Source organism: Bombyx mori, chromosome 8 (genome assembly GCF_030269925.1).
Source record: "Bombyx mori chromosome 8, ASM3026992v2".
Classification (NCBI taxonomy): domain Eukaryota; kingdom Metazoa; phylum Arthropoda; class Insecta; order Lepidoptera; family Bombycidae; genus Bombyx; species Bombyx mori.
The window spans coordinates 846,475-873,540 of NC_085114.1; the positions used below are offsets into that span (position 1 = coordinate 846,475).

General features: G+C 38.3%; 1 protein-coding gene across 2 annotated transcripts in view; it reads left to right on the forward strand.

Moving 5' to 3' along the window:
- Positions 1-27,066, forward strand: part of LOC101737989 (metabotropic glutamate receptor 2) — a 243,919-nt gene that overhangs the window by 150,719 nt on the left and 66,134 nt on the right. For both annotated transcript variants that reach the window (XM_004925338.5, XM_062669596.1), the window contains exons 2-7: positions 7,878-8,544; positions 9,160-9,302; positions 10,504-10,674; positions 12,331-12,475; positions 20,700-20,951; positions 23,586-23,760. In XM_004925338.5, the coding sequence (XP_004925395.2) occupies positions 7,947-8,544; positions 9,160-9,302; positions 10,504-10,674; positions 12,331-12,475; positions 20,700-20,951; positions 23,586-23,760 (1,484 nt within the window). In that variant the 5' untranslated portion in view covers positions 7,878-7,946. The remainder of the gene's footprint in view (positions 1-7,877; positions 8,545-9,159; positions 9,303-10,503; positions 10,675-12,330; positions 12,476-20,699; positions 20,952-23,585; positions 23,761-27,066) is intronic.

The following is a 27,066-nucleotide window of genomic DNA, read 5'->3' on the forward strand; positions in this document are numbered from 1 at the left end:
AATGTGCTCCGTGAGGCGGTGCACCTGTTGAACGCATGAGTGATTTGTACGGAATCCGAATTGTTCATCGATGAGAATGCCCTTGGATGAGACGAAGTCTCTGAGGCGTTTGTAGAGCTGACGCTCATACAGTTTGCCTAGAGACATGAGGAGGCTAATCGGGCGGTAGCTCGTCGGATGATTTTTTGGTTTACCGGGTTTATGTATGCCGATAACGTCCGCTTCTTTCCACACCGCGGGAAAGATACAGTTCGCCATAGCGGCATTGAAAATAGATGCCAACATCACGATGAGTTGGACGGGTAGAAGTTTAATAACGCGGTTAGATATACCGTCGGAACCGGGAGCCTTGCGAGGACGTAGGTCTTTGATCAAGTCTTTAACTTCCATCGGGGTGACGGGTGGTAACGCATCCGAGGGTGGCAAGGAGGCTCTGCGTTCTACCTCACTGTCTACTAATTCTACATGAACAGGGTCCACGGATTGAGTGCTGGGCGTGCACTGGGTTTGCAATGTATCGGCCAGCAGCTCTTCTTTTTCATCATCATCGAACGCCGCGAGTCGGCCTGAGGGGCCTACGAGGGAGAGATTCTCATAGTGCGGTACCGATGATAAAGCGTTTTGTTACGCCGGTAAGAATAACGCCATCTATCGCCGAATAATCGAACGATTATTGAAGGATCTAGTAGCACCTAGAACGCACGAGAAGTACAACGCCATCTATTGTCAGATAGCGGAAACACAATACTTGAAATGTGTGGAATATTCTCGATAATTCTAGGGATGTAATATTGGCTATAAAAGCGTTGCAGAGATAGCACGCAAGCAGTCAACGGATCACCTGAAGCGAAGCGGAAGAAGCGAATTGAGAATTTTAAAGTATTTGTGAGTGTTTTAAGTATTCTAAGTGCAAATACAGTGTTGATTTATACTTCTACACTACGTATGTAGTTCGTAATTGCGTTCCCTTCTTTACGCTAAAAATAAAAGGTACTAAAAAGTTACGTACCTTAAGACCTTTAGGTTACGTTGTCTACAGTATCTGGGTCACAGCCACTCGCGTCATTTACCATTTATTATACCAGGAGATAATAAAAACGAAGAAGCACTGTGCACTGTCTATAGTCGTAAAAACTTTGGTCGTTCACAAAAAATTAACAAATTTTGGTAATTTGAATATTTTATGCCCTATTTAGAAGCCCCAGTAAATATTTTCACGCGACACCGCACCGGAGTATTCCCGGAACGTGCCAGTAGTGATTAATTACAGTAAGCAAAAATGTAAAAAAAGAAAGAAAAAAAAAAACAAGGAATTTTTAACTACAAATGTGGCTGGGCGGGATTAATGCTGAAATATTAACGCCGGTAACACTTTAAAATGTGTAGTGTAAATGATTTAATGAGTGTTCGCAGATTAGAAAAAAAAATCTGTACTATTTTTACTTTTAAAAAAATAGTAAGATAGAGAGAGATAGCTGCGCGGCAGAAAAAGACATGATATGGCTCCGAGCTTGCAATGCCGCCTTCGCTCATGTTTAAAATTAATTAGAAATGGATTACCTTTTAAGGTAAAAATTTAATACGAAAATACTACTACTTTATACCAATACCGTTGAGTATTCGAAACTCAGGTAGTTAGCCCAGGGTATTACTTTAATACCCGGTCGGCGGTGTATCGCGTTCCGACCCGGCAGGCTGGTTCTGGCCCAGCGGGGTAACCCGGAACACCAGCGGCATCGCCCGGGCGGCCTGGTAGGGCCGCCGTACCGCGGAGACCGACGTCGTTAGTCGTCGACTATCGCCTCGACGACTCGTCGGTCGGGCGTCCTCGGGGTGGCGCCGCGTGTCTTATTGTAATGTTGACCGCGAGAACCCCCCTACTCTGACCGGGTTTTGACCCCGGACGGAGATCGGACGTCGGGTGTAAGAGTGCAGGGGAGTCGTTTAGTGGGTGGGCCCTAAAATTCCTTGGGCCCGCGGTCTGCTCTCAACACCTACAGATCGTTGAGTCTCACATACCCCGCGCGCCCCCAAAGCGCGGGGACCTCGTAGGAGGATCGGCGGGGCCACCAGTAATTCTTCAATCATAAAAAAAAAGAAGGATCGGCCCCCGGCCCGGAAAAAAAAAGGGTGTTATTTTAGTTGCGTATAGACTAGTGAACGAGTTAAAACCACATCTGCTTTTAAGTGGTCACCGGAACCCATAAAGATAATGTAAGTGACGCTACCCGTCTTGAGTCATAAAGTCGAAATTTCGTTTGTATTGCTCAATGATTCCTTTCAAATTGGAACGCACGGCAGCTTTACGGCAGAAATGCCTTTCAGTTTGAAGGGTGGGGCAGCCGTTGTAACTATACTGATACCTTAGAGCTCATATCTCCAAGGTGCGTGGCGGCATCTACCTTATCTACGTTGTAGACGTCTATGGGCTTCGGTAACAACTTAACACCAGGTGGGCTGTGAGCTCATCCATCCATAATAATATATGCAATAAATAAAAAGCTTAAGACCGGAGTTCAAAGTTTCGATGCATTAGCACTAAATTTCATAGCATTAAGAACTGTTTTCACAAGCACGCAATACTATTTTGTGACATGAATCACAATGATACAAAGTTTAATCCGGGCCCATAAATAAATATTAGAACTAAGCCACGGAGCTTATCGGCAGATTGTCTGGTGTATTCCAAACTTTGGATGACTTGTTTACGGACTATCTTTGAAAGTTTGGATTCGTTTGACAATAAATACGCTACAGTACTACTGATCTAAGCTTGTTGATGTTACGATTATAATTCAATTATCTTATTGTTATCTACAAATAATCTTCTTAGTTGTGCTTTTACGAATAACAGAAGGAAATTATTAATCAAGCAAATTAAAACCAAACTCGAATATGAAAACTTACTAACTCTTTTAGAGTTTTGAAGTGAAAACTTCTTTAGAATCGTTGTGATTTCAAACCGGATGCAACGGAAAAAACGACAGGTAAGAGACACAAATACAAAAATGTGTAGGATGAAGCCAGCAAAGAGTGAGACAGAAATATACATACTATTTAATACAGCGCCATCTGTGAGATTTTTTAATACTAATGTGTGTATGAAAGCTCTTGTAGTGAATTTTAATTTAGGGTTATACGTGAAATTTAAATAACAATTCACAGAGGGCGCTACCTTACAATTATTTACTAATGACAAAATTTTACATATACTTAAGACGTTTAGGATAATTGTATTTTAATTTTGGAAGGTTTCACTTCTACCACGTGTGAATTGCACACATTTTGTTTTTTTTTTTTGTGTACGCATTGACAAGATCTTACGTAACGTTACATCATCACCTATACACATTGCTGTGAAAAAAAAAGCTAATCTAAGAAAGAATGAAAGCTCTTAGGGAACAATAGTTCAGTAGATAGAATATATTTAATCAACTAGCGACCCGCCCTCGCTTCGCTTCGGAAACTGTAATTTATTATTGATTTTTCCACAATTTAATGGATGTTATTATACATACAAACCTTCCTCTTCAATCATTCTATATATAAAAAGAAACCGCATCAAAATCCGTTGCGTAGTTGTAAAGATTTAAGCATACATAGGAACAGACAAATTTAGGGACAGAGAAAGCGACTTTGTTTTATACTATGTAGTGATTACCACTGAACAGAAAGCGCGAAGTGATCTATTGACTCCAGACCATTTCATTTTATGATTTCATTAGTGTATTTTACTATAAAGTTGTTAATGTTAGTGTAAAAGAATAAGAATGCAAAGTTGTGATTAGTGAATAAAAGACTCTCCCGCTGAGTTAATATCGCCGGTTCTTCTCAGGGCTGTTGGCTATTGTTTGGGACCGGGGGCAGAGATAACATGATTTGACATTCAACATTGTACGTTTTAATAATGTACTAGAGGTCCCGCAGTAGTCGAAATTCGACTATAATTAATTAGAATTGTAAGTTTGTACACTATTATGATTGTATTTTATACTTCTATAATCACAAATTTCGCCAAGACTACACTATAAAAAATATTAACAAAGACAAACAATATTTAATCTCAATTTGACAACAGACGTCAAGAACAAAAGTTTGACATTAAATAATATGCATGCGTGTGTGCGTCAAATACATGGTATGTAGTGTGTGTAATGTTTTCTTTATTGATTTATGTATCTTTTATGCATTGTTTTAAAAAAATATTTTCATTGTGCAGCTCTTTTCTATATTCTCTATAAGTGTGGAAAATTTTATACTCCTCCGTCCGCGCAATTTTCGTAAAAAGGGATACAAAGTTTTTACTTCACGTATTAATATATAGATAAGTTGAAATAAATTATTTTACTAGGTGAATAGGTTTGTTCATTGAAAAAAAAATTTTTTTTATTGCGTAGATATGTGGACGACCTCACAGCCCACCTGGTGTTAAGTGGTTACCGGAGCCAATAGACATCTACAACGTAAATGCCGCCACCCACCGTGAGATATGAGTTCTAAGGTCTCAGTATAGTTACAAATGTTTTTATTTATTTAATCCAAGTCGTCGTGGCCTAAAGGATAAGACGTTCGGTGCATTCGTGTTGAAGCGATGCACCGGTGTTCGAATCCCGCAGGCGGGTACCAATTTTTCTAATGAAATACGTACTCAATAAATGTTCACGATTGACTTCCACGGTGAAGGAATAACATCGTGTAACAAAAATCAAACCCGCAAAATTATAATTTGCGTAATTACTGGTGGTAGGACCTCTTGTGAGTCCGCGCGGGTGGATACCACCACCCTGCCTATTTCTTCCGTGAAGCAGTAATGCGTTTCGGTTTGAAGGGTGGGGCAGCCGTTGTAACTATACTTGAGACCTTAGAACCTATATTTCAAGGTGGGTGGCGCATTTACGTTCTAAATGTCTATGGGCTCCAGTAACCACTTAACACCAGGTGGGCTGTGAACTCGTCCACCCATCTAAGCAATAAAAAAAAAACCAAAAACTTGCTTCCTCGTGTATAGAAAACAGACATCGTCGTCAAAAGGATAAGACGCCCGCTGGCGGCTGTGCTCGTATTAAAATATGCAGCCACGATCATAATCATGATCACATTTTCAAACTCCGCACGCGGGTAACGATTTTTCTAACAAATACGTACTTAACACGTGCTTACCAACGACTTCCATGATAGAAAAATAAGACCGTAACATAAAAATAAAATCTGAAAATTTTCCAAAATTGCTTATTTCTCGATTCGGTGGGTAGGACAGTGACCCTTTAACGTCAGATGGACCGTAATCCTGTCTGTTTTCTTGACTTTCCTAGTCTTGGGGTATGCAATTGCACTATTAAGAAGCTAGTGGCTTACTCTGTTGCAAATTGAGGCATTTAAAATCGTGACTAGAGCTTATCAGCGTCCCCTGACTTAGACCGCGACATCAAAGATCACTAGCTTTTGTTTTATGGTTGAAGGATCACTGGTGGCCCAAAGTCCTTTCCAGTTTCACCAGGTCAGGTGGGCGAGGAAAAGCTCAGTCCGAAGGGGTGGGATTTGCTGCTGAACAGCTGTCCGAGCGCCTCCGAAGGAGACCTACCAACTCAAAAGCTGCTGCTTCGCGATTGAATCTACTACCGGATCGGAATCGCGACCCGCTGAGAAGATCCGGCTTGAAACTCAGCATGCTGATGCTTACGTTAGGTTGCACGTCGAACTCTTTGTCGAGTGCGACGAGTACGGTTGAGCTCTAACAATAGACACTACTGGAACTAGTGCAATCTTATATTACAGCTCTTAAGTCTTGCACCAAAGATTAACGCTTAACAAAAAATTAAGGCTCGTTGGAGTGACAATCCATACAAGGTGGCTGGCCAGAGTTGAATGAGAGAATCCGAGGATCTTGCTTAGTGGCGGGCGTTGGAGAGGCATATGTTCAGCAATGAATTACGCCCACTGAGTTTCTCGCCGGATTTTCTAAGTGTGTCGCGTTTCCGATCCGGTGGTAGATTCTGCGAAGCACTGCTCTTGCTAGGCCCAGTGTTAGCATCACTCCAGTTTGAGCCCCGTGAGCTCACCTACTAGTTCAGGTTACGCTGAAATAGCCTCTCAAGGCTTCATCATTCAATCAGCTTAGGTAGGAAAAAAGTAATCAATTACTATGAGCTAATTATGATAAAATAATTAATTAATATAAAACAGTCGGATGTAGGTAATTTTCTAAATTGAAAAGTCATAAACGCTTAAAATTAAATGCTCTGAAAGTAGGTTCGTACACTTCAAAAATATTAATGGTACGTATAATTTTCTTTAATATTATTTTCTCTCTCAAAGCCCGAATGTAATAACAAAATAAAAGGTCATGATAACCGACGAAACAAGGCTGAAAATTGAAATTCATTGGTACGGACATTCGATTTTGGTGCTTATTTCTATAGTAAATAGGGTGTTATTAGATCGAAGCGATGCACCACTGAAGCTGTCATATTAGGTCTGATGGCGATGACGTGGGTCCTGCTCAACATTCCATTTTTTGTTGTATTAGACTATCTTGAGACAGGATCGATGTTTGAGGTCAGTGTGACGGGTATATTAACCTCTGACTATAATGTTGTTGTGGGAAATTTCTGTAGATGTAAGCTCGAAATGGTATTTGTGACTTTTTTACTTCTATTACATTTGCTTTATGAATAAAAACTAAAATTTATTTTACTGCTTAAACTTCTGATGAGCATACAGTAAGCAGTCAGCATTTTAATAGACTTTAGTAGTATGCTTAAGTATGTGTACTATAGTTTTATTTTATTTTATTGATAGATGGGTGGACGAGCTCACAGCCCACCTGGTGTTAAGTGGTTACGGGATCCCATAGACATCTACAACGTAAATGCGCCACTCACGTTGAGATATAAGTTCTAAGGTCTCAGTATAGTTACAACGGCTACCCCACACTTCAGACCGAAACGCATTACTGCTTCACGGCAGAATTCTCCGGCAATATTATAATTTATAGTCGTAATTCTTAACCAGCTCTAACGAGAAAACTGCTAATTTTATAACTATTTCATCTATTACACAAATTGTTTTCGCGGCTGTAAAGTTTACACATAAAAAATATTACTTAATGATTAAAGATACTACATCATTAAATAGGGTAAACCATCAGTACTAAAGTATACTAGTGTAAAGAATACTATTACTGGTCGTAGAACCTCTTGTGAGTCCGCGTGGGTAGGTACCACCACCCTGCCTATTTCTGCCGTGAAGCAGCAATGCGTTTCGGTTTGAAGAGTGGGGCAGCTGTTGTAACTATACTCGAGACCTTAGAACTTAGATCTCAAGGTGTGTGGCGCATTTACGTTGTAGATATCTATGGGCTCCGGTAACCACTTAACACCAGGGGGGCTGTGAGCACGTCTACGCATCTAAGCAAAAAAAAATCGGTTTTCTGTAAAGTCGGTTTACTGACGATAGTTGAACGTGACAACGTCTTAAGAAAATACTGAGGGAATGGTTTTTTACTCATCGTGAAAATATAGTTCTGTTAACTTATTGTTATAGTTTTGTCAATTACTGCATAACCTACAATCGCTGCACTAGCGGACCGATGCTATTTATTTTAATGATGAAAGCATGAATATTCGACAACATATCACTGAACATTTATTTAATATCGAAAGAATCATTACCTTTATCGCCGCAATTATCGTTTCTATAAACAATTGACGAGCGTTACCATGCGAGTCATGTTTTTTCGTGCGTGCAGCCGGCTCCATCGAATTATAAGACGTTGTCGCGTCAAAAAAATTAGAATATAGGCCCTAACAGGTTCCGCTGTGTGAGTATAAACAAAACTTGAAATTATTGATGGTTATTTTGATTATCTTTTGTTACAGATAAAATGACTACACGTCCAACAGAATGGACCAAACATTTGCACGAAACGGCATGAAAGAGCCGCTAACATGTTACCCGGCTGCAAGTTTGCTTTACCGCTATTCATCATCATTCTGCAACATTCAGAGATGAAACACTTCGGATATAGTCAGCACTATGCTCCAACACTTGATGAGTCCGAATTTCACAGTAGAACATCGAGGCATCACCTTAGACACAAACATAAGCATAACCCAGAAATCTTGGACCAAACTTTTGTTGCTGACATACCAATATTTGCGAATCTAAAAGGAGTGGGTTTTATCGACAGAGAGTTCAATGAACCGGTATTTAAGAATGGTAAGGACTGGTTGAACATGTCTAGCGACCAGGTTGGAGAGATGAAGGACAAGAAACACCAACATTGGCCAATTAAAAGAGAAGCAGTTATTGAAGGAGATTTGGTACTGGGTGGTTTGATGATGGTGCACGAAAGATCTGATAATATGACCTGTGGTCCTGTGATGCCGCAAGGAGGAGTACAGGCTTTGGAAACTATGCTATACACGTTAGATATCATTAATAATAAGCAGGAGCTAATACCAGGCGTGGTGCTTGGAGCGCATATCTTAGATGACTGTGATAAGGACACGTATGGATTAGAAATGGCCGTAGACTTTATCAAAGGTTGGTTGAGTGAAATTAAAAATAATATTTAAATGTAGCTATCAACAATTACATGATGGCATGCATTACTTAAGATTAGATATTGAAAACATTAAAATTCTATTTAAAATATCATAATATAATGGTTTTTATTTACAGATAAGATGGGTGGACCAGATTTCAGCCCACTTGGTGTTCAGGGGTTACCGTAGCCCGTGGACATCAACAACGTAAATACCGCCACCTAACTTGAAACATGAATTCTAAGTCTCAGTTTTACAGTACAACGGCTGCCCCACCCTTCAAACTGGAGCACATTTATGCTTAATGGTAGAAGTAGGCAAGGTGGTGGAATCTACCCGTGCGCTCTTACAAGACGTCCTACCACCAATAATAATGCGTCTACAAATGCACGTTTGATTGACTTATTACATGATGATGTTCCTTCACCGTGGAAGTCATTCTTGGAATATTTATTTATTTATTGGTACCTGTTTGCGGGATTCGAAGACCGGCACAGTAGCATACCTAGAAACGAATGCATTGGGCATCTTAATCCAGAGGCCACGACAACTTGACGCTTCTAAATTTAATATCAATGAAAGCTCATTTCAAGCAAAAGCTTAATATTCTCAGGTTCAATAAGCAACATCGATGATGCAGAGTACGCTTGTAATGCGACCGCTGTGCGTAAAGTCATCTCAGGAGTGGTAGGTGCAGCATCCAGTGTGACGTCGGTGCAAGTCGCGAATCTGCTGAGACTGTTCAAAATACCGCAGGTTAGTTTTGAAACGACCTAAGAGATAAGGTAAGCTTGCAGTTGGAATTGCCCGGAATTAGTGGCTAGAACCCGTAAGCATAGCATCATGAATCTGCTGTAGGTACTTGCGTTATCTCAGACAAGTGTGTGAAGGTCTTTTTTCTCCTACCTATGCTGATAACCTTGAGAGGCTATACCAGCGTTACCCTAGCGTGTAGGTGAGCTCTCGGGGCTCAAACCAGAGAACGTTGCTACCACCAGATCGGAAACGCGACCCGCTGCGAAGATCTAGCGAGAAACTCATTGGGCTGTGTCTGTGTGTTAATTTACTCGCCGAGCCCTTTGTCCGCAGCGACGGGTTTGGCGAAATGAAGGTCTATAATTAGTTTGGAATTTGGGCCGTCCTATCTTCAAACCGTAACGCAAGATTACTTCGCGGCCCTAATAAGCAAGTCTTGTTATACAATCATAAGTTTGTAATTCAACTAAATCAAACAATTCCAAAATTGAAATCACTTCTTCGTGTCAAACTAGACACCAATTATGATGCAGGATGTCGCAATATGTGGCCCGTCGTTGTATATTGGCGTATGATACGTGATTAATAGGGCCTTTTCGTGCGTCACACGTAGTGATGTATTCTATGTGTGATGTTCAGCTGATATTTGAAAAGCTTGCATAGAAATTTTGGAATACAAGCGCGAAAAATCAAGAATCAAGGGGAGGTATTAAAGAAACTTGTTCGATGATAAATATTTGAATTAAATTAAGTACTAAAATAGCATAAAAAACAACTATTCAAATCGGTGTTTGGATTAGAGTGAACGTATGCGAAAAAGCTTATATATCGATTTTAAGATTTTTTTATAATAATACGTACCATATACATAGTAATAACTGCATGCAGCCTACAAAATAAACAGGAAAATGAGTATAAAAAATTTAACAGTGACAACTAATATTTTCCCAGGCGTGGTGACGGTGACATTTTACTAAGTGACGGACACTTTATACTTTGAAACATGATACCTTCCTATTCCTCCCACTTAAACGGCTATCAGAGTTCACAGATAAAATAATACATATACATTACGGAGTGATTGTATCCATACGTTTTGAGACATTAGAAGAAAGTACAATGGAAAAACCGTTAACGCACCCTCAAAACTGGAACGCACTATGTTTTAACCAACCTTTAATCAATATTTAACTATTACCAGGTTTCTTTCTTTTCCACATCACCGGAGCTGTCCAACAAAGCCCGTTTCGAGTACTTCACTAGGACAATACCTTCAGACCTTCACCAAGTGCGAGCGATGGTGGAAATCGTGAAGAAACTTGGCTGGAGCTACGTGTCTATTATTTACGAGGAGTCCAGTTACGGTATTAAGGTAGTTTTTGTTTTATGTATTCTTTGTTGCACACATTTCTGTGCTCTTTCGAACATTAAAAATAATAAAAAATTATGTCAAACTTATGTGATAAATGTTGTATGAGTGTTCTTCCAACAAAATGAAATCAAAGTAAATTAGGTTATAAAAAAGAAAAAGTAAAATATTACAGTAACAACATAATGTTTCAAAAAAACAAAAAATACATAGTTAGACAGTAAAAGTTAATAAAGAGACGTACAAAAATAGGACTATTTACCATAGTTAAATTGTATCAATCAGTAGCTCTTCATAGCTATTTATCCCACACGGTAGTGGGGTCAGCTTTCCCTATTCTACTCCTTCACTTCGCTGTATCTTCGATATCCTCGTCAGCAACATTGCATTCCCTTTTGTCATTCAGCAATACATCTTTCAATATTGTCTTGGGTCTACCTCTAGGTCTCCGACCGGGGAGGTCGAGCAGTAGTGCCAAATTTCCGACGTAGTCAGGTGGCCTCCTTTTTACGTGACCATACCATCTTAGCCTACTGTCCTGCATCTTGTCGTTGATATCGCGATGATGAATTGTAATAATGTCATAAATGTCAATCAGTAAATAACGCATTATTCCGGTGTCTTCATGTCCCATGGTTCGTCTCTTGAAAATGTTCAAAGAGCAGCTAGTATTTATAGAATAGGATCTGTAACACCATTATAGCACAGCCTGCTTTATAAAAGATCCGTTAAAATAACTAAAATCATACAAGGGAATGTGATGGGAGTATAGTAGTGGCGAGGCTTAAGCATTGCCGTTCAGTAATATAATTTCATTTTTTAAGATAATTCAGTCTATACGAATTGTCAACAGACCACCACTTGGCTCTGGTGACTAGTTTCAACGGCAGACACAGTTGATTAATAATGATTTTATGTTCATTAATAACTGTAATCTGCGGGATGCCAATGTTAATTAACTAATTACCAAGATGTATGTCGATAGCCTTTGATTAACTAAATCGAACGCTTAAGATTTCAGCTCATTATTGATTCTCAGATTATGTTGTGATTTCGTACTCAAACAGATTTGCGTTTCTTAGCAACGTCGGAGTCGTTGTTTTAATACATTAGTCTGGTTAAAATAGAGTTCACATGTCTTTTCTTCAAACCAATGCGCATAATGAGGTGTATTGCATCAATAGATAGTGATATCTTCCTATACGGGCTTTTGTTGAGCTTGAAGGTGAACCTACACAACATGCAACTATAATCTACCTATAATTTATAGGGTATAATTTTCTGTTAGAAGTCTACCTCAAATTATGACTTCTGCATTACTACCTGTGACAATCTTATCAACTAAAATGTGATCCATTTAATGGTAGCTACCGCTGCTCATTGAGGCCGGAATAATACCAGGTATAGAGTACGTGGCTCCCTACCGCAAAGTGCTTTCCTTAAATCTCGTTTGAAGAAACACGATATATCCTTACGAAAATACCACGGCGGAAATTCATACACCATTTGAGGGAGGAAAGAAATGACCTCTGAAAATGCATTGTATATTCTTGTTAGAGATAAGAGGTAAGATTTAAAATCAAGTACTAATACCTTGCCTTTCTCTGCCTAACTGTCCCTTATTGGTGTATTTTTTTTTAAATCAAAATTATGTTTTAGGCATTCGAAGAACTTGAAGCGCTTCTGGCTAGAAATGGCATCTGCATAGCTGTCAAAGAGAAGCTGGTAAAGGACTCTGGAGTTGCTGACGAGAAGGCATATGACACGATTGTCCAGAAATTGCTGACTAAGCCCCGGGCTAGAGGTAAACGAAATTTTTCGATGAACTTTACCCGTTAAATATCTCCGTAAGTATGTTATCGTTCATACTAATTACTCGTTTTTTAATTTGCAATCCCTAAATATTAATCTCTTGAAACGTGACGCAATTTCCAGGAAATACTTTGTTGACGTTAAATATCATCTAGAAAAAGTAGATGCTCCAAATTGCAGCGCAGCAAGTCATTCTTATTTATTATCCCTGTCGGGCTTATCTCGATGAATGCGTTTTAGTGCGCTTAAACGGAGTACTTCCACCTTTTTCTACTCAACAAAGATATCCTCAAAGTAGTGTGTCATACTTAACTATTCCTTTGTCGTATCACTCTTACCAAAGCGGTCATGATCGTCATTCAGTATCATTGCTGTGGGCAGTTGTTATGCACCTCACGAGCAATCGCCACGTCTTCTTCTTCTGTCACGTGATCTTTTTATTGCTGTAAGTCCATAGACATCATAATCCATTCAGATTTCCTTGAACCTACCTTGAAACATTAACTTCAACAATTGCGTTTGATCCGTTATGAAAATATTAAAGTATGTAAATGATACTTATCCATAGACTGTCGCCTTGTTTGCAAATTATTATCACTCTTAAGTACTGCACAACATGACTTAGATTTAAATCTCAGTCGGTGCCAGTATTTTTGTCACAGAGATTTCTCATCGAGTCATAGGTAAGTCTTGTTGTCTTAGCGCCTTAAATTTGGACAGTCGGACTTTTAAACTAAATCCATCGTACAGTTTTCCTCCAATTGGAAATATTATTAGATTACCAAAAATTATACCTAACAAGTGAAATCCATCGTCTCTTCAAACCTCATCACCCATAAAAAGAATTGGGGTGACGCCCTTAAGCTTATCAGCGGTCCCTTAGCGCAGTATTGGCAAGCGTGTGATAAATCGCGCCTGTATAGCGACTTCGAACGATAGCCAGCTGGGTACTCGAGACAATTTTTCGCTAAAACGGTTACACAAATTGAATCCATTGGAGCTGTGAGATGAACGTTGATTACAGTTAACCATTTAAGGTCCTGTTTAGATGGATTTTTTATCATGTGTCTTAGGAAATATTACGGTTTTCGGTTTTTTATGGTAGATGGAAAGCTTGTATGAGTTTTGGGGGCAGTTAAAATTTCAGTGCTAATGTGCAACTATACTTGAGATCTTAGAACTTATATCTCAAGGTGGGTGCCGCATTGACGTTGTAGATGTCTATAGGCTTCAGTAACCACTTAACATCAGGTGGGCTGTGAGCTCGTCCACCCAACTAAGTAATAAAAATAAAAATGATGAAAAGCAGATAAAAGAAGAACAGGATAGGAAAACTGTATTTGTGCTTATTGATCTGGTAATTATAATTAATGAGTCTTTTTATTACTAAGATTTCTAACACGAACAGATAAAGTGGATCATTTTTATTTGAGCGGTAATCATTCAGTTTTTGTTCTTCCCCAGTGTGTTTAAAATTGCTAAAAAGCTAATTATTTTACTTTTTTTATTGCTCTAGATGAGCAGACAAGATTACCAGGTATTCTATAATTAAAAAAAGCTCGTAGATATCGCAAAGATATCGTGTAAAGAACAATTATTTGTCAATTATATTGATCACAGCCTCATGTTGAATTCTCCCTAATAAATTTTCATAAAGAGTTTTAATTAAAATCTGTGATGTATTAAGTTTCAAACATGGTAATAGGTATATTGCAATCATATGAACCATAACTTTAATTATGTTTCACAACAAGATGTACCGCAAAAGACAAAGTTGAGACTTAAATTATCTGAATTCAAAAGTTCATCCGCAAATACTCTCCGTGTCGAAATGTGCTGAATTGCACTCGAAGCTCTGGAATAAGTTAGTGTCAATACCAAAAGTTAGTCATGAAATAGAAGCAATTATTTGAAGAGCACTTTATAGGAGAAAACCTTTAAACAAATTTTCGATCAAAATGAAAGTTGGACAGATTAATTATTATAGTATTTTAACAGAACCATTTGCTCATTAGAATATAAACAACTTTCTGGTAAAAACAGTTAGCCGACCACAGTGAACACACGCTTCTGTCTGTGATATAGCTTCGATTTCAATTTAAAATTGACTTATATAAACTTAATGCAAGAAACAAGCTCATTACGCCTCCGTGAAAGTAGTTTTAATGGATCCTACATTAGAAGCGTCACGAGAATTTTTACTGGTGGTAGGACCTCTTATGAGTCTACACAGGTAGGTACCACCACCCTGCCTATTTCTGCCGTGAAGCAGTAATGAGTTTCGGTTTGAAGGGCGGGGCAGCCGCTGTAACTATACTGAGACCTTAGAACTCATATCTCAAGGTGGGTGGCGCATTTACGTTGTAGATGTCTATGGACTCCAGTAACCACTTAACACCAGGTGGGCTGTGAGCTCGTCCACCCATCTAAATTGTCTGTGTTGAAAAAATAAATAGATATGTGCTTACTATTCGTTGGGTACAGAGGGATAAAAACATTAGATAATACGTGACCTACATATATCCATAAATTAAGACCACTCTTTTCATTGTGGGCTCACACACTAATCTATAAGGAGATTATCCAGAAAAATATCATAAAATCATATTTCGAGATCGTTATTTTCGAAAATGAACCACGAATAGAGAACGAGATTTGCCACTATAATTAAATGTTAATCGCGGGATTTCAGGAATTGGATCTTCTGCTTACGAAACTATCTTCTTGGCGTCTTTAAGCTGTTTTGTTCCGTGGCTGTTGTGTTCCCTTAATATCACTGAACAAACTAATCTCACGCACAGCTGTCGAGACACGCCGAAGCCCAAACTAAGTGATTTGGCTCGATACAACACAATTCCCACACAGAAATCCTTCATTCTGTTACTCATTAATTAACACTACATATATTATTCTGGGCTGCTTGCGTCTGGTAGGGTGAATAGTTGTTGATTACTAGCTAAAATTGGCGGATACGTCTTGTCAAGTATCAAGCTGATGATAGAGCATCACCAGAGAAAACTGGTGTTTACCATCGCTATGCTTATTTTTGCCAAGAAGCTATCATCTCTTCCAGTTTGAAAAGGTCAATTGTCATATCAACGAAACTGTGGTTTTAAACATAAATTTAGAGGCACTGTGAAGCTATCGCGTAGTGGCTTACAATGGGAGCACTAATATAGGATCATCCTTAAATTAGTGCCCCCTAGTAGTGTAGTATCTCATATAAAAGTATCTCTATACACTTCGTCGTCGTCGTGGCCTAAAGGATAAGACGTCCGGTGCATTCGTGTTGAGCGATGTACCGGTGTTCGAATCTCAGGCTGGTCCAATTTTTCCAATGAAATACGTACTCAATAAATGTTCACGATTGATTTCCACGGTGAAGGAATAACATCGTGTAATAAAAATGAAGCCCGCATAATTATAATTTGCGTAATTACTGGTGGTAAGGCCTCTTGTGAGTCCGCGCGGGTAGGTACCACCACCCTGCTTATTTCTGCCGTGAAGCAGTAATGCGTTTCGGTTTGAAGGGTGGGGCAGCCGTTGTAACTGCATATACTGAGACCTTAGAACTTATATGTTAAGTTGAGTGGCACATTTACGTCGTAGATGCCTATGGGCTCCAGTAACCACTTAACACCAGGTGGGCTGTGAGCTCGTCCACCCACCAAAGCAATAAAAAACAGCCATATTATATCAAATAATTTTCAATTCCATTAGGGTTGCCACCACGGTGGGTCTATATTAATCACCATTAGACAGAATAGAATACATTTTACAATAATAATTCAACTACATATTTATTCCCATAGTTGATTATTTCTGATGATAATGATGCGGTAATATCGTCATAATTTATGGTATAATCGCTGTGTCTATTGACTTTGGGGAAAGTTGAACGCTGACCATGAGACCGACAGTCCATTAACGACATTAATATTTTTCATATTGTAGGAACAAATTGGAATCGCTAAAAATAAACCAGTTTCATTTCCGTCTTACCATTTCGATGACGTTGGTGAAATTCATTAATTAACACCAGTGAAGCCACGATCTTTTTTAAAATAACGTAATTCCAAGTACTACGGTACTATGTTAGGGGTAAGGGAGTTCATATAGAGTCCCTTCTTTATTTCGCCTGGTCGTGTTTTATGTAATTAACACCACAGTTGGAACAATATAAATTTTATTGTTGTAGCGGCATAAACAATTCTAAGTAATTACATTATATTAGATATTTAACACATTATAAATTATTTTTACGTTTTAAATATTTGGCGGTAAAAAGGTCCCGTGTCACAGACTATATTCTTTTTCCCACATCTCGTGCGTTCCGGCTTACGCATCATAACAAGGTGCGTTCTTGAATGCCACAGGGGGTTTAAAATAAATTTGTTATACCAATAGACCGAATACTTTCTCAACACAAGCTACAGCTGATATGAGTGTTATCAACAAACTTGAACATAGACATGTAGCTCTGGTTTTTGTCAATGTCAATAAATGTGTACAAATACCTACAAGTCGCAATAAAAAACGAAGCTATTACAAGTTTAAATTTTTAAAACCTGATATATAGCCGACATAACCTAATAGGTGTATGGCTCTAACAAAGAATTAAAAAAAAAAACCAGATATCAAATAGCCCTCAAGTGTAACTTCACTTCGATTCGATGTAGAGATTTAGTATGGATTTTGGCCTCATCTAAATATGCTATTGGTGAAATTAAAATTCACTAAATTCAGTAGTCGGGGCGTGCATTAATGAAAATTTTATTATTAATAGTCAATTGGGATGTTTTAGGTATCATTAGATGTTGGAGGGGCTTTACTGTAAGCTCCAAGGCCAACTAAAAGTTGAAAACATCAAAAGAAAGTTTTATAATGCTTATTTTGTATCTTGTGCAGGTGTGTTAATGAGCCAAAATAGTTTATTATCAATAACTGATAGCATGTTTGAATTCTTTTTATTTACAATAGCTGACCCGGCAGACTTCGTAGTGCCTCAATCGATAAATAAAAGACCTAAAATTTTGTATCAAACAAATTTAAAACAAACAAAAAGAATCCGTCCGACGGGGGACACATCAAAAGAAAAACAAAATTGTTATTTTTATTTAATTCCGTGCATTTTCATATTTATCTACCTTTTAAGCCTTCTCTGGGCTTCCACAAATAATTCAAGACCAAAATTAACCAAATCGGTCCAGCCGTTCTCGAGTTTTAGCGAGACTAACGAACAGCAATTCATTTTTATATATATAGAAGATAGAAGATTTGATTAACTTTCATGAGCATAACCTTTTAGGTTTTAGACAAAAAATAACTTTTACTATCTCTTTTATTTAACAAACTAAACAATACCAAATCACGAGTCCAATTTCCATAAAACAATCGTAACGAATTCGAAATTCGATCTCGTCCTAGCTCTCAATTGGCTTTTTAGCTTAAAATCTTGAAATGGATTCTGTTCTAGATGTTTATTCAAATTTAATGGAACTTTTTTTGAGAGCTTTTCTAAATTAATCTTACAATTTTTTATCTAATAATCCAATGCCAAATCATAATATAATCTTCAGATTTCTTGTACGAGTTAGTATAACATACACTGAAAACCTTAGAATGTTCAGCTTTTCAAAAATAGTTCAGTTTCCATAGATTCAGTTATCGTACCATTACCCTCGAAGTAGATCATCATGCCTACGTAATATCTAGACTTGATGATCTATTGGTTTTCAGTAACTACCCCGCATGGTTATCTTAACGATTCTGCGTAGTCAAAACTAGACTGAAAGATGATCCTTTGAGGCAGAAATTTTCAGTGTAGTTTCATACTTGATGCATAAACGTTACGCTCTTAATAACACGATTGTTCTGTGGAGGTTCGTCTTCTTCTTCTGGCCATTGTCTCACTTATAGGGGTCAACGCACCATGCCTTTTTATTACGCTTTTATTAGCTTCAGACGTATGTATGTAACGGAATCTTTGAACATGATTTTGACCCCCTTCAAAGCGTCGGATTAACTCGAAATTTGGTACACTTATTAAGGACCGATGAGAATTCAATATTTAAAAAAATTATTGAAAATAATTTATTTTCTATTTTTAGTTGAATTTTCTATAAAAGCATATTTTGTTAGTTTTTTTAAGCTATTATTTATTCCCTTTCGTCCTATCATACGTCATCTTTGTATTCACACCCTTCTGTCGCATATTCATATCACATAGTTCATCCAAGTCTTTTTAGGACGTCCCTCGACATGTTACCGTTGACTTTTACACCCAGGATCTTCCCTTCTTTATTTTATATATCACTGACCCTACTTTGAGACATTTGCTTTTATATTAAATTCTAATTGTTCCATGAGAAATATCGTTCATAATAAGTATACTTAATGAACTAAAAATTTAATAGTGGTTAATATTGCAGTCTCATGGCAACAGCAAGTGTCTAGTACTACGCCATGAACGATTGATATTTTATGGTTTACTTGGTCTGAATTTAAATACATGTATTTCGGCTTAATTTCTTACTTATTTTATTCTTTACACTATCAAACTTTGGAAAACTTGCAAGCTCTTTACTTTTTTTTTTATTGCTTAGATGGGTGGACGAGCTCACAGCCTACCCGGTTTTAAGTGGTTACTGAAGCCCATAGACATTTACAACATAAATGCGCCACCCACCTTGAGATATAAGTTCTAAGGGCTCACTATAGTTACAACGGCTGCCCCACCCTTCAAGCCGAAACGCATTACTGCTTCACGGCAGAAATAGGCAGGGTGGTGGTACCTACCCGCGCGGACTCACAAGGGGTCCTACCACCAGTAAAAACGATAAACAGCTATAATACAAATACCTGATGAAAATATACCCTTACTTATTACACTGTACCCTGTTACCGAACAAATACACAGCCACCCCGCATTAGAGGTTCAATAGATTGATATCGCCGCTAACAAAATTCGTTGAAGGTAAGCTTACCTGCCTAATAAGTCTGAATATCCCCAGGGACCAGCGGATAAAGGGCGTAATAAATTAGTTCTCGGCTAGTAGGCTTCCTTCTTTTGTTTACAAAAACAGGGAGCGAGAATATATTGTAGATATTGACTCTCCTTATATTGAAATTGTAAAAGTTATCGTAGCTAACATATTATTTCGAGACTTTGCTTACGAACTTATTATTGGACTAGCGGCCCGTTTCGGCTCCGCTCGGGTCTTTAACAAAAATTTCAACAACGTTGTTTTATTTTTTTAAATAAAAGAACACTTATTGCGGAATAACTATAATAATTAGGCATATGCTGACGCGACACTTTTTGTAAATAATAATGTGTTCTACAAAGTCGTAATACATTATTTTATTCTATCATCAATAGTTTTCGCAGGGCACGCGATGTAAAAAAAAAGTGCGTGCGTACAAAGTACACAATGACATGTCAGAAGTGAAACTTTTTTGGCGAACTAATTTATAAGTCTTGCTTATATTTATACAAATCTAAAACTTTAGATTTCCGAGACTTAGAGGAAGGGAAAAAGGAAGATATGTTCCCGCCAAAAGTCTGTGAAATGTCAATCTCAAACCTCAGTGTTGACAGTCACATTATGTTTAGATTTCTAAATTGTAAATGACTAATATTTTGCCAATTGAATTGACTAATTTAATTTCATGCTATTTGATTAATGTTCCAAATTCTTTTCATTTCATTTCATTTCAATTCCTATTAACATTTTTCACAAAAAAATTATAAAATATTAGACTGTATGGTATGATACATTTACCTTTCCAGTTGGAAAAATACAACAACAACTACTTCTGACATTTGACAAGTACTTAATTTCAACAGTAGTTTGATGTCACTTCCGTTGCATATCTGCGTGACGGTCTGTAAAAATTTTAGCCTAATGCGCCTAAAGAAGTTTCACATCAAAATATTTTATGTAATTTTTTTACACCTTACATTATTGGAGTTTTATTAAGGATCCCAATTTTTTTTCAAAAAAGATTATAGCCTATATCACTCGGAAATAGTGTAGCTTCCAAGTAGTGAAAGAATTTTCGAATCCGTACAGTAGTTTCGGAGCTTATTCAATACAAACAATCAAACAATCTTTCCTCTTTATAATATTAGTATAGATATTAAATAAGTACGGATCGAGGCTGTGCTTTCAGAGCTCGATGGATATTTTATTTGCAACCATTTTTTGGCACAGGTGCAATAATCTTCGGTTCTGATCAAGAAGTGGCTGGTGTAATGAGAGCGGTGATACGTGGCAATGCCACAAGCTCCTTCAGCTGGGTGGGGTCTGACGGCTGGAGCGCGCGGTCTCTGGTGTCCGAAGGCAACGAGCAGGCAGTCGAAGGGACCATCAGCGTCCAGCCGCAAGCGAATGATGTGAGGGGCTTTAAAGAGTACTTTTTGAACCTGAATGTGAAGAACAATAAGAGGAACCCTTGGTTTGTTGGTAAGTTTTGGATTTCAATTCAGTGAATAGAAAATGAATACATTTAGTTGCATTAAAGGGTATCTAAAAGAATTCCAGAAGAACTCGCACTGAGTAATACGACAATGTCAGTATTCAGACCCACATTTGATAGCGATTTTTCCAATGAAGTACACATTATACATAAATGAATATACACTACAATATAATTACTGGTAAGACGTCTTGTGGGTCCGCACGGGTAGGTACCACCACCCTGCCTATTTCTGCCGTAAAGCAGTAGTCCGTTCCGGTTTGAAGGGCGAAGCAGCCGTTGGACTGTAAAAATTGAGATCTTAGAACTCGTGCCTCATGGTAGGTGGCGGCATTTTTAAACTAATTAATTTTTAACCCCCCTACTCTGAACGGGTTCTGACCCCGGACGGAGATCGGACGTCGGGTCGGTAAGAGTGCAGGGGAGTCGTTTAGTGGGTGGGCCCTAAAATCCTTGGGCCCGCGATCTGCTCTCAACACCTGCAGATCGTTGAGTCTCACATACCCCGCGCGCCCCCTAGGCGCGGGGACCTCGTAAGAGGTTCGGCCCCCGGCCCGAAAAAAAAAGAAAAAAAAAAAAAAAAAAAAAAAAAAAAAAAAAAAAAAAAAAAAAAAAAAAAAAAAAAAAAAAAAAAAAAAAAGGTGGCGGCATTTACGTTGTAGACGTCTATGAGCTCCAGTAACCACTTAACACCAGGTGGACCAAACTAAGCAAAAACGATTGAGAAAGTCTCGCTGGTCAGTAACATTATCATTGCCATAAGCAAGCATTGACATAAATGGACTCCGCTACCTTTAGTGGGCCGTAGGCTCGTGTGCCCATCAGAATGTGTAACGGTACAAAAAAATTGTTAATTGGGTCCTAAACTAATTTAACCAATTACATTTTACTCACATTACGTATTATGTTCATTACATGTTATCTGTGGGCTTATTATAGCTTCCCTTAATTTGCCGCTAGGGGCGCTGTTCCAACTCCATACAAATTTGAGTTAGCCTTTATGCGATCGAGAACTTAAAAATCTCGCACTAAGCACACTGGTGTTTATTTGTCACCCGCACTAATAATACTAGCAGACTATTAAACAAAATATAGCATAGGATAATTAGTCAGTGAAACATCCGAAAACGCTTGCTTACCCTGTTTATAAAGGTAAAGGGTAAAATCATCCCTATTAATTTAATTTCGCAATCGTCCTATCTCATTACGGCCACTTTCATCAACCAATAAATGGAATAGAGACGGTTTTGACAGGCTCATGATAGCTTTCAGGTTTTTCGTGGCTTATATTGAGTATTAGAGTCGTTCTTGTATTATTATTTCCTGTTTCTACTATTACGTTTATAATATATTCGGATACTATTCAAAAAGCAGTTCTCCCTTATCAATGTGTAGTATCAACCAAGCTACTTCTGTTTATTTGTAATAAAAAAAAATAAAATAGAGCTCGCACAAATAATCACACAATAACCGCTCCATTTCAACCACAAGGCAGTCCATCGTTGCGGTTTGAAGGGTATTATCTAATATATAAAATTCTCGTGTCACAATGTTCGTTCCCATACTCCTCCGAAACCGCTTGACCGATTCTCATGAAATTTTTTGTGCATATTCAGTAAGCCTGAGAATCGGTTACTATCTATTTTTCATACCCCTAAGTGATTAGGGTTGTCCACCCCTAACATAATTTTTTTATTTGGACATTTATTTTTGTTATAATGAGGTATTATGTGGTTGAATGAGGTTTTGTTATTTTTATTATATATTCCCTCATCGTTCACAGCACTACATACCTCTTTCACTCATTTACCACATCTTTACACACTTACAATAAGTTAGTTTTTTTTTCTACACTAGAAATTCCCTAGAGATCTTATATATGGCAAAACAATGTTTGCCGGGTCAGCTAGTACCTATATATAATTCCAACAAAATTGAGACTTTAGATTCATAAGTTAACATTTTACGTTACTGTCTAAATTTTTTCTCGCACCCATCAAACACCGTTCAACTAAGACTTTAAAAAACATCAATAAAAAATATTTAAATTTAGTATAAATAAAAACCTGCATTTCAAAAACGTTCCAGCCGTATAATGGAATTTATTTCACGACGTGACTTCGTGCAAGTCGCGTGACGTGGCGGTTATTCAACCAATTAAAAGCATCGACTAGTCTAGAACAATAAAATGAGAGTCACAATTCCGATCCGGTAGTAAATGCATTCGGGAAGCAACTTCCTTCGGAGGCGCTCGGGCAGCTATAGTTCGTTAATACGTAAAACAATGATGGTTGGTACAGACAAGTTGGAGACTTCGACCGATCACTAGTAGCAAGGCCACCCTAGTTGGTACCCCCAATATTTCTGCAGCGTACGAATAACTTAGCGGTCTATAAGCTTGGGCTATGGTTTGGGGTCCAATAACCAGATAACACCAAATGAGATGTGAGCATTTTTGGTTATCTAAACGAATAAATAAGCGAGCAGTGGACAGTTTGGTGACATACTAGAGCCTATGTTTATGACCAGATCTCGTCAAACCACAAAATGATTTGTAGCATTTCAGTATGCCGGTCTTTATATCCTTATCATCTCACTAATCATTGATCTTTTTCCTCTAGAATTCTGGGAAGACCACTTCCAGTGCCGCTACCCAGGTAGTCCCAGAACTCCGTACAATGGGCAGTATTCCAAGACCTGCTCTGGACTTGAACGCCTTACCACCGAGAACACTGAGTTTGAGAGGCAATTGCAGTTCGTTTCTGATGCTGTGATGGCCTTCGCTTATGCTATACAGTAAGTTTTGATTAGAGATTAACAAGTAATTCGTTTGATACTAATCTTAGCACATGACGACCACGGTTGCTCTATTCGAGTACTGAGAGAAAATATCGGGGTTATATTGATGGCCAGGAAAACTTTCTGTTATTCGCATTTCTTATGTTGTGAAAAAAGTCCATTAGTCCCTACAATTAGTTCTTACAATAAAACAGGGCTCCAAGTTACAATTTTTGAAGAAAAAACAATATTCCTTGGCGTTAAACTCTAAAGTTCTACTGGTAAAACTGAGACCTCAGATCTCAAGGTAAGTGGCGGTATTTACGTTAGAGATGTCTATGGGCTCCAGTGACCACTTAACATCAGGTGGGCCGTGCACTCGTTTACTAAGCAACAAAAAAAGTTAAAATAATTAGTAAGCACACCACAGTATTCACACGAATATGACCTTCCTTGGATTAATTAGACAGGCAGCATCAGGGATGTCAATTCTCCTACCAAGAACTCTAAGGCTGGCTTTTTTAATTCTTTGCCCTTGTAGGCAGACGAGCATACCGACCACCTAATGATGAGTAGTTACCGTCACCCATGGACTTCAGCAATGCCAGGGGCAGAGCCAAGCCGCTGCCTACCGCAAAAAATTTCAAAGTCGTTATCATAAAATGCTTCATAGACTGTTGTAATTTTCACTGTCTACTCAATTAGACATTAAAGTTTATTGTCTCTCATTAATTCTATCTAGAAGCTACTACAAACAAAAGTTTGATACAATTGAAACATAGTATTTTCAATATTAACTGACTTCAAGTTCCTTGTACCGAATTCTAAGCTCAGTATTTTCACTTCAACAATTTCCATTCTTGAATAATTAACTGGCACTTCACGATTTAATAAGATATTTCCTACTCCATTTTTAGATTATTTGATATCTAGCACCAAAAATGATTTAAAGGGACTATCTCTGAAAACAGCACCAAAATTGTGTAGTTGTAAAATAGCGTTGCAATTGATTATTTAAAGATGTCTCGTATGGATGGACCTTTGGAATTTAATTATTGATTAAATATAGCATTACTGGTGGTAGGACCTCTTGTGAGTCCGCGCGGGAAGGTACCACCACCCTGCATATTTCTGCCGTCAAGCAGTAATGCGTTTCGGTTTAAAGGGTAGGGCAGCCGTTGTAACTATACTGAGATCTTAGAACTTATATATCAAGGTGGGTGGCGCATTTACGTTGTAAGTGTCTATGGGCTCCAGTAACCACTTAACATCAGGTGGGCTGTGAGCATGTCCAACCATCTAAGCAATATAAAAAATATTTTTTTTTACAGTAAGCGCTTTATTTCGAATTCAGCTTTATTAGGTTTATTCTTGATGTTTTGGATTGTAATATCATTGTGTTCATTATATGCTGTTTACCGACATGGCGCCAACTACCCCTCAGTTTTTCTGTGTAAGACTTTTTAATCGCTCTCGCGCGCCTTTCTTTTAATAATGTTGACGAGAAATAATAAAATAGCGGTTTGGTAGTCCTGCAGTCGACCAACACCGGAAATTTACCATTCGATTGACATCCTGCTTGTTGAACTTTTTTGTTTATTGCTTAGATGGGTTGACGAGCTCGCAGCCCACTTGGTGTTAAGTGGTTACTGGAGCCCATAAACATCTACAACGTAAATGCGCCACCCACCTTGAGATATAAGTTCTAAAGTCTCAAGTATAGTTACAACAGCTGCCCCACCCTTCCAACCGAAACGCATTACTGCTTCATGGCAGAAATAGGTAGGATGGTGGTACCTACCCGCGCGGATTTACAACAGGTCCTACCACCAGTAAAAGTGCTTAGATTGACATCACATTATCCATCGTGCTACAAATTATAAAGGATCTATTGGAACTGTAAACGAATCGCAAACGGAAACAAATCTATCTGTTATCATTCATTTTGTTTAGAAGACTGGGATAGATGTCATTAGGAAGTCATTATGGTATCTTTGGGCTCATCATTTAACACAAAACAGGTCGTGAGCTTGCCCATCTGTAATAATAAATAACGGCGATTCTGCATATACTAGATCGATTTCCAATTAAATTTGCCGATAACAACTCGACTGTGTCACACGCGTGAACATGTGCGTCTCAACCCTAATTTGTCGAAATAAATAGCACGCGGAGGCTGTATTTAATCCTTATTAGTTTGCCCAGCGAACCTTAAAAAGGGCAGTGCCTCTTGCCACCTTCCAAAGGATTATCTCAACTTTAATTCAATTAATACGAGTAATCCATACATGTAGCGACAAAAATTTGGATGTGGCATATTGTTGGATTAGTCATATTCTAACAGTACGACCACTTCAAAGCACCTAGTGTCGAAACCATTATAATAATATTTTGTATAATTAAATTTGTCTATATCCTCGATGGACTATTCTAGCTTTATTTATTTATTGCATAGATAGGTGGACGAGCTCACAGGCCACAGTGTTAAGTGGCTACTGGAGCCCATAGACATCTACAACGTAAATGCCGCAACCCACCACCAGACAATTTGTATGGTCTCAGTATTAACAGTACAAATGCTGCCCCACCCTTCAAACCGAAACGCATTACTGCTTCACGGTAGAAATAAGTCGGGGGGTGGTACCTACTCGTGCGGACTCACAACACGTCCTACCACCAGTAAAACAGCTTCACCTTAGGAGCTTACATCTAACCTAGCAAGAGCAGTGCTTCACTAAGTGTACCACGGATCGGAATAGTAACCACTGAGAAGATCCGGCGAGAAACTCATTGGGTTGGCTTATGTGGCTAAAGTTGCTCCTCGAAATCTCTCACATACTACGATTTCGACGAAAACGGTGACCGGTTCTTGGAATGCCTGAAAGGCTCGAGGAGTTTCGACAAGGACATGTTTGCGAAGTTTATATCGGTATGGGTATTTTACTACCTAATAATTACAAAAACTGATACACCGTATCCAATGTTTCACGGCTGAATGTAAATTTCAAAACAATGAAATTAATACCAGACCGATGAGCCTCAACGCGCATCGTCGCTAATTGATACCGCCCGGGACCGCCGATTTGCATGAAACCAACTTTAATTTATTACATGTGTCCTATCTTACAAGATCGCTCCTAAATAGCTGGATAATCACTGGCGTATTTGTTGCTACCACAGTATTATGCGGACTATATTTTGACCCAAATTCAAGGCAGATAAGCTTTACAAACGCGTTTTGTGATTTGTCTTGTCTCAAAAAAAGCCAGAAACTTCAATATAACTTCAATTCAACAGAGTACATATATTTAGTAATTATCAACA